The 8,943-nt window shown below is 37.9% G+C and overlaps 1 protein-coding gene across 5 annotated transcripts in view; it reads left to right on the forward strand.

Moving 5' to 3' along the window:
• Positions 1–6: 6 nt before the first annotated feature.
• Positions 7–8,943, forward strand: part of PNPLA4 (patatin like phospholipase domain containing 4) — a 20,011-nt gene continuing 11,074 nt past the window's right edge. The window contains exons 1-4 of one of the 5 annotated variants that reach the window (XM_010726783.3): positions 7–411; positions 1,097–1,387; positions 2,269–2,395; positions 6,655–6,839. In XM_010726783.3, the coding sequence (XP_010725085.1) occupies positions 1,229–1,387; positions 2,269–2,395; positions 6,655–6,839 (471 nt within the window). In that variant the 5' untranslated portion in view covers positions 7–411; positions 1,097–1,228. Of the gene's footprint in view, positions 1,388–2,268; positions 2,396–4,477; positions 4,591–6,654; positions 6,840–8,943 lie in introns of those variants that run through there. The other 4 variants (XM_031557504.1, XM_019622427.2, XM_031557509.1 and 1 more) reach the window with 4 other exon arrangements.

Here is an 8,943-nt window from a genome sequence, read left to right on the forward strand (position 1 = left end):
GCTGCCTGCGGGCAATGGGGAGGCGCGGGGTTAGGGAGAAGTTGAGCTCCCCGGGAGCCGATCTGAGAGGAGGGCGGTGCTGCCGTGTGGCGGGCGGGAAACCAGGAAAAATGAGGAGTGTAGTTTACAGTTGGGAAAGAGGCGGTGTGTTAAAACACCGGCCTTCTGTCTCAAGTCTGCAAGCTTAAACGTCTTAGCGACTGTTCTGAGCGTTGTGGTCGTGTGCGTTGCCGCTTGGCTTTCTGTTTTTATTCCGTTTAAAAATTATATCTCACTGTTTCGGCGTTGCTTGGCTTGTTGATAGCGCGTTTTTACTGAGCGTACATGGAGGGGAGCACCAATCAAACGGCGTTGTATGCCTCATCTTACAGCACGCGGGGTGACGTCAAGGAAAAACCTGAAACTCACGGGGTGGGATTGCGTTTGAAGCTGTTTGTGTAGCCCTGAGTCCCTGCACCCTCAGGGCTGCGCGGTTCCATTTTGCCCACGTAGACAAAGCAGTAGGCTGGTTTATTTTTCATGCCATGTCCATATAACAGTCAAAATCTTAATTGATGTAAGCCAGACTTTGAGGTTGGAGTGTGTGTAACCCTTCAGATATGCAGGCCTGAAAATTACATGGCTAAACAACATGCCTGAGCAATTCTTACTGGGCTCTGACATCACTGCCTGTTTTTTCTTGGTGAACAACAGGTTTGAAGTCACTAGAACAGTCCTTATGCTTTTTTTCAGCTGAGACATAACAAATGACATGTTCATATTAATTATAAGGGAGGTTATGTTCGTTTGGTTCTCTGTCTTTGTAATTTTAGCTCTTCCTGTTTTTGAAATGAACAATTATCTTCATGGTGGTAGATAGCACAGTGCTAGATGGATGCAGAGACAGAGGGAAGGAGCTACTGAGAAAAGGTTTTTCCTGCAGCTGTTTCTGTCTTACAAATGATCTTGTAAGACAGCTGTGTTTTAGACTGTGAGCCCTCGACAGCTATGAGGGCTTCAAGGGGAACCTTGTTACAGGATCAGGGTGCAAAAGCCACCTTTCAATTGCATGTTTGTTTATTGTTTATTTGTTTATTTTCTTCATATTTTTAAACAGGTTACCTTGAAGAAAATTCTACAGTGTAATTTTATGGTGTCCAAGCAGTTCATCTATTGATACTTAGTAAATCTGTAGTAAAATAGCTTCTAAGAGTGCCATCATCTGGATTCAGAGGTTACTTTTAGGAAAATGTGGACTGCCAGAAGTCTCTGTACTGCACAAATACAATTACTTGAGTTGAAAGAAGGCAGATTGTGTAGTTCCATTCTTCCGAAAAAACAGCAGTTCTGGACTGGAATTCTAAACTGTTGTACCCTGAGAGCACCATATGATAGAGCTAAATACCAGGTAAGTATTTACTTCCATAGTATTCTAGGTAGATGTGATAAGCATTAATACAGTATTGGTTTCACTTTCTTAATAACCTACTTGGCTAAGTGTTTTTTTAATCACAAGTATCTTTTGATGCCAGTAAGAGGCATCTGTCTGAAATGAAGATGCCTTTCATAAGTAAAGGTGAGGCTGCAGCAGCAAGAAGTTTCAGTAGAACCAGTGTTTTAGTATGATTTTTTGGTGCCTTTGTTCAGTAGTTCTAAGCAGGGGAGAAAATTTAACTTATTTCGAGTTATACTCCAGGCAGTATGGAATGATAACTGACAGAATTAATAGCTGGTGAAAGCCATTTAGTGAATAATAGGAGCAGAGTTCTCTGGAAAATTGTCTTTACTAATTCAGTATTTTGCAGAGGGCAAAAAACTGTGCTGTCTGTGCTTACCAGATTGGAAAGAGTAGATAAAAAAATGCATGCGTTTGGTTATTAAAGAAATATGTGGGTATAAACAGAGTCAGTGGGAAAGGACACAAAATTAACGCTTGTTTTAGAGACTTGACAATTTTAAATTGTAATGTTTGTGTCTAGATGTCTAAATGTCTAAATAATTTAATCTTTAAAATTTAAATTACTACATATAGCTTATAAATAGTCAAACTTTCAAATAGTTTAATAAGGGCTAAGGTATTATGGAAAATCCTTTCACATGGTTATATGACTATTTTAATAGAATTTTTAGGTCTATATAAGAGTTGAAACTAGATTGTTGTTGTGGTCTCTTTCAACCCAGGCCATTGTATGATTCTGTGACAGACGAGCTTTTTTTTTTCTTTTTTTTCCCCCTTATATGTACACTTTATTTTGCTTTTAATGGTAATATTTGATTGTAATATTTTAGGTTTCCAAGATGAATGAAGACCAGTCAGTAATAGATACTGCAGTTGCTGTTAGTGCAGAAGGAACTAAAAGAACTTCTGGAAATAGTCCCAGTGGAGAATATGATGGAAAACAACGCATATTGGAAGGTATTGAAACTTTTTTCATTATCTTAAGAAGCCAGCTTTTCCTGTCTTCTCTAGACATCTTGTGTTAATGATCAAGATGATCTAAATTATGAACTTGACAGTCTGAAATCATGTCTTTATTTAATTTCTTTTTTTAAGGGAATTAAATGCAACTTTTATAGCTTGCAGACACTAGTACAATTTTCTAAGAATCTTTATGTCTACTTAGATTATGTGTCAATTTTTAAAATTATCAAGTTTCTTTTTTTCCATCTGTTCAAACTTATACAGTACTTATTCACTGTTACTGGATATATGCAAAGCTTAGTCTTGCCATTCTCCTGGCAACCACTGTAATTCTTAATTAGAGTACAGTTTGTTGAACTTTGTTTGACATGGTGGAAGGAAGGGATGCCATTCAGAGGGATCTCAAGGCTAGAAAGGTGGGCCCTGGTGAACCTGATGAGGTTCAACATGGCAAATGCAGAGTTTTGCACTTGGGCCGGAGGAATCCCAGGCATCCATACAGACTGGAAGAAGCAGTCCTTGGGAGCAGCCCTGCAGAAAAGGACCTGGGGGTCTTGATAGATGAAAAATTAACATGAGCCAGCAGTGTGCCCCTATGGCTTGGAAAGCAAATGGTATCCTGGGCTTCATCAGAAGAGGGGTGGCCAGCAGGGACAGGGAGGTGATTGTCCCCCTCTACTCTGCTCTTATGAGGCCCCATCTAGAGTACTGCATCCAAGTGTGGAGCCCCCAGTACAAGAAAGACAGAGAGCTGTTGGAGAGGGTCCAGAGGAGAGCCACGAAGATGATCAGGGGACTGGAGCACCTCCCCTATGTAGACAGGCTGAGGGACCTGGGCTCGTTCAGCCTGGAGAAGAGAAGGCTGTGGGGTGACCTCATTGCAGCCTTTCAGTACCTGAAGGGAGTCTACAAACAGGGGGGGAATCAACTCTTTGAAAAGGTAGATAACAGCAGGACAAGGGGGAATGGTTTGAAGTTGAGGGAGGGAAGATTCAGGTTGATGTCAGGGGGAAGTTCTTTACAGAGAGAGTGGTGAGGTGCTGGAACACACTGCCCAGAGAGGTTGTGGATGCCTTGTCCCTAGAGGTGTTCAAGGCCAGCTTGGTTGGGGCCCTGGGCAGCCTGGTCTAGTATTAAATGTGGAGGTTGGTGGCCCAGCCTGTGTCAGGGGGATTGGAGATTCTTGATCCTTGAAGTCCCTTCCAACCCTGGCCATTCCGTGATTCTGTGAACTGGCTATCATTTTCGCCCATTTTTTGGCTGAGAAAACAATCTCTTGAGTATTTACTGAAGGCTAATGTCATGTGGTGCTAATGAGCACTTCTTTTCCTTTTGTATAAATGAAGAAGTGTTGAGCATGTGAGTGGTGATTTTTAATTTGGCTAAATTTAAGATTATCGTTCCTTAGTAGTTACAAATATGACCTTTATTTTAGCAATACTGCTTAGCTGAATAGTTCTTTCCATACCTTTCCTTGCTTTCTCATTCCTAATAACAAATTTTCAAATGTCCCGATATGCGTCATACGTAATAACTCAAAGTACTTCTGTGCTTCAGGGTGCTTAGTCATTCTCATTCTATGTATATTTAATTTTTGTTTCAATAGGCTTTCTAGTCAGTTGCTTAGGGCATTTGCAGCTTTTGTTTAGAAACAGACAGACAAGGACGTAGTTATGACTGGTTAAGGCACTGAGATCATAAAATGTTTATATAATTAGATTGCTCAGGAAACAAAAGTATGAAAAATTATTTCATGTTTATGTCAACTAGGAAAACAGTAATCACGAAAAGTTATGTTGTAACATAACACAATTCTGCAGTACAAGCTCCTTAGACGTCTTCCCTGAGGTAGAGATGATTGAGGTGCAACTGGGTATAGAAATGATTCCCTTCCAGATATTTTTCTCATCACCAATTAATTCTTTTTGCAGATGTGAGAATCCTATAAAAAACAAATCCATGTGGTTATACTTATTCCTGAATGCTTTTGCGTTATCTGTACAGTTGGGAGTTCAAGCAGCCCCGGTGTCCAAGATGCTTGTATTTATCTGCTCTTAGATTTTTTTTTTCTTGTAGGCAGTTGAACTATGCCTATCCCTTTAGCCAGCTAAAATATTTTGAAGTACGTCATTCATGTAAGATGAAAATAGTTTTGGACAGCAGTAGGAAGAACATTTGCTTTGTCCAGTGTAAGTAATATTTCTACTGGTCCAGAGCTATGCTGAAATGCATTCGTGTATCTTGTAAGTTGCACTTAATGCTATTCTTAACAGCTTAGCCGTATGATAATTTTTTAGTTAATAGTTAATATTGCAAAGAGCAAGAACTTCCATTAAACAATCAAAGAATATTCTGAAGTCTTGCATGTCATACCAGTTTTAAGACAACAAGATTTCTGCTATTTACTCAAGTGAAAAAATGGTCTATGTTCAGATGTGACAGCGTTCTCATTTGTGGTGCTCTGGTAGAAACTGGCAGGGAATAGTCATATTGTAGACTGATTACATTTCTCCATATGTCTCTTGAGAATTGTTATAACCCTGCTGTTCTTTTTGATCAAAGAGCAGTGATTCACGATCATGAAAGGAAAAGAATTTTTGAATCATACTGTCTTTCAAATGTGCCATTCTAACTTGCAAATCAAGTATTGCCATGAAAAATTTGTAAGAATCAAAACAAATGAGACAGTTTATATTCGTACAAAAGTGGGTATATTGGTTTCCCTTCTCTGATTTTACAGGACATTCACCTAGTGTTGTCTCATCTTTTTCTCTTACAGAATACTTTACAAGGTGAAACAACATAGCTTAACTACATCTGTCAAACAGATAGTGTCTTACAGAACCATGATTTTTATTCATCGGAGTCATATTTGTAGGATAACTGTTTTCTTACAGGTTTCTTGTTGTGGTTTGATTTGTTTCTATGTATGTGTACACAGTTATTTTGTTAATAGATATGGAAGTGTTTTGTATGTAAAGGGGGATAAAGCATGATTAATAAGTTGATAAACTACCTTATCATAGTGTGGTTTAGCAGAATGAATTGTCTTCTGAAACAGAAAATGATATGCCCTGATGCTATGAGATCTCTTTCGCAACAGAAATAGTAATCCTTCCATTTAGGCAGAAAGACCCATTAATGGTCTGATTTTAAACATGGTATATATAAAGCAGTATGTCTTCTTATCTTGTGGTTTAGAAAGCTCCTGTCTTGCCACTGCTTTAATTTCTAAGCTGAAGAGGCAACTTAAATAAAAATCTGTTACTATATGTCTGCGAAGCTTCATCAATCAGTACTGACATTGTATTGTCTCTAACTGGTTTCTAAAAGAAAAATTTCATCAGCTACGCCACCACAGAACAGTCAGGTGTACTCCTGAGTGTACTGATGTATTCAGTCCCATTCTTACTGATTTGTACCCAGATATAATTTTGTATTTTAATTCACCATGGACAATGTCTGTATATCTGTGCAATATAATGGAGAATATCTTGCTCTCATTTTTGTAGCCTTTTCAGAAGAGCTAATAGAATATATAGCTTTGTATATATGTGGTTTGTTTTTAAAAAAAAACACCTCTATCAATCTGAATTCTGTGCTTCTTATTTTTTTTTCTGTACTTGATACCTTCAGATTACATTCATGCTTTTATGAGCAAACTTTTGCTTTGTATTTATATTTTGCCTCAGTGTTTTTATGTTTTTTAACAGTAACAGTGATGTGTTTGCCTTTTTCCTTTCTGAATAAGGAATGACTTTATATAGGAATTTATCTGCTACTGAATACTAGTACTAGTAAGTAAATGAGTTCCAGAGATGAAAGACAAAAATTATTTCCTTAGAGAATTCTGTTAGATTCAGGGTTGTGTGCATAATGGAAGCATGATGATATTTAGTGTTTCAGCATCACTGTTAACACTTTTAAGACACTACTTCTGTATTTCTTTGATAAGATGGATGAAAATGTGCAGGTATGTTATATATAGAAACATACTTCTATGTCCTGATTGAAGAAGGAATTTGTGCTAAGGAGCGTTTTAGAATGATAGCATCTCCAAAACTGAGAGCAAAACTCAAGCAGCTAATTGTTTGATATATTGGCTAATCAAAAGTGCTTACTACTCTAAACTAAACAGTTTTTTAACATAGATATTATATATATGTTATGTATTCTTTCCCAAAAACATAGTTGTATGTTGTAAGACAAAAGTAACTGATCCTCTTCCTGACTGCAAAACTTTATTTCCACAGGAAAAATGAAACATGTCAATCTGTCATTTGCATCGTGTGGGTTTCTGGGTATTTACCACTTGGGGGCAGCAGCTGCTCTTTACAGGCATGGTAAGAAGTTACTGAAAGTTGTGAAAGATTTTGCAGGAGCTTCTGCGGGATCCCTGGTTGCCACTGTCTTATTAGCAGTACCAGAAAATATAGAGGTAAATTTATAAAATCGTAGGTGTAGGACATAATCATTTACAAAGATTATTTGAAAATATTTAAGTTTAAAAATTTTAATTTTTAGAGGTAATAATAGTGGTATCCTTAATTTTTGATCTTCACCTTGCTTTTTGTAAAGGAATAGGACTCATGTATATGTTTTCATTAGCAAAATCTGTGAAGCGTGGACAAAAAAACAAGTATTTATGCAAATGATGGTGCTCAGTTTATGGTATAAAATTATGTGGACTGTGTATTTAAGTTGTGTAATTGTAATTACAAACTTCATGTGTCTGAATGTTGAGTAGCATGTAACCAGATGTATCAAAATATATCTGTGTTTTACTTATTCATTGTACGTTACGAAGTTGATCATTTTTTTCTTGTCTATAGGCAGACTGTTAAGCAAATGTGTAGCACTTCCTTTGTGGAAGGATATGAAATTGATGAATGACTCTATCCTTATAGCCAGAGCACCACACACAGGCTCTAATTTTCACAGATCCTTACTGTTTGTTCTTGATTAGACAACTTTAGATTGGACATGCTTTAGACTCAGTACAATTTAGGACTTGATAGCAATAGCTGCACTGTATGCCAGGGGAGAATTAACCCTCACAAACTTCTATTCTAGCATGTCACATAGTTGTTAGTCCTGCTGTAAGGCCTTTGATACAGTCTCTCACAACATTCTTGCCACTAAATTGAAGGGATATGTTTGATGGATGGACTGTTAAATGGATAAAGAATTGACTGAATGGATGCATCCAGACAGTTACACAGTTCAGTGTCCAAATGGAAAACAGTAATGAGTGCTGTCCCTTAAGGGTCTGTATTGGGACCACTTCTACTTGACATCTTTATCAGTAGATAGTGGGAGTAAGAGCACAGTTAGCAAGTTTGACGCTGAGATGAAGTGGTGCAGTTGTTACGCTAGAGACAAGGGTCCGATGGAGAGCATCTTTTAGAGAAGGACCTTGTGATACTGGTGGATGAAGAAGTTGACATGAGCCAGTATGTGTGCATGTAGCCTTGAAAACCAGATGTGTTTCAGGCCCACATAAAAAGAAGTGTGGCCAGGAGGAAGATGATTTATCCTCTTGCTCTCATGAGACCCCACTTGGAGTACTGTATCCAGATCTGGGGTTCCCAGTACAGGAGAGATCGAGACCAGTTAGAACAGATCCAGAGGAGGGCCACAGTAAATATCACAGTAAATATCATATATCAAAATATATGCTGTGAAGAAAGGCAAGAGAGTTGAAGTTGTTCAGTCTAGGAAAAAAAAAAGAAGGTTCCAGAGAGACCTCATTACAGCCTTTCTATGCTTAAGGACGGCTTATAAGGAAGACAGAGAAAACTTTTTACCAAGGCCTGTAGTGACAGAGCAAGAGAATGCAGTAGTAAGTTAAAAGGGAATAGATTTACACTGGATAGAAGAAAATCTTCACTATGAGGTTGATGAGGCTTTCTGGGAAAACACTGTTGTTTTTTTTCCCAGTTTTGTTTTGCTTGTTTTTCCCCTTAGTTTAAGGCTGCTTTTCCTGATGTGCCTTTAATGGCTTTCCTTTAATATACTTAGAGGAGTAGGACTTGCTGAAATGTTAATAGTCCTTTAATATTTTTAATTATCGTAAGCGACATTTTTGAGAATGAGAGAGAAGACTGCTGGATAACTTTTTTCTTTTTTTTTTCTGCTAATTCCTCTTATGGTTCAGTCTAACGAACATTTTGTAAATTTCTCCAGCTCTCTCTATACTTCAACGGCTTTTGATTTGAATAGTATCAGCCCAGATCACATGTTGCCACTGAACTCCTTGTTTTGCTATGATACGAGCATAGCTTGCACTTGGCCGTACTTTGTTTTTTCTGTCTCTTAATACTTAGTTCTTCTCTGGCTTCTTTTTACCTCCACCCCTGCAAACGCTTTCTTTATATGACTCGATATTAGCAAAGTTCCGTGCTGTTGTCAAGACAACACTATATGTTACTTGTTCAGGTGTAGTCTGTCATTTCTAATTAATAGCTTAGTTTCAGTTTCACTTGGTGTAATACTTACCTCTGCCCCTAATTTCTTGCATGGTAAGCACAGCAGCTAGCTTT

This window comes from Meleagris gallopavo, chromosome 1 (assembly GCF_000146605.3).
Source record: "Meleagris gallopavo isolate NT-WF06-2002-E0010 breed Aviagen turkey brand Nicholas breeding stock chromosome 1, Turkey_5.1, whole genome shotgun sequence".
NCBI lineage: Eukaryota > Metazoa > Chordata > Aves > Galliformes > Phasianidae > Meleagris > Meleagris gallopavo.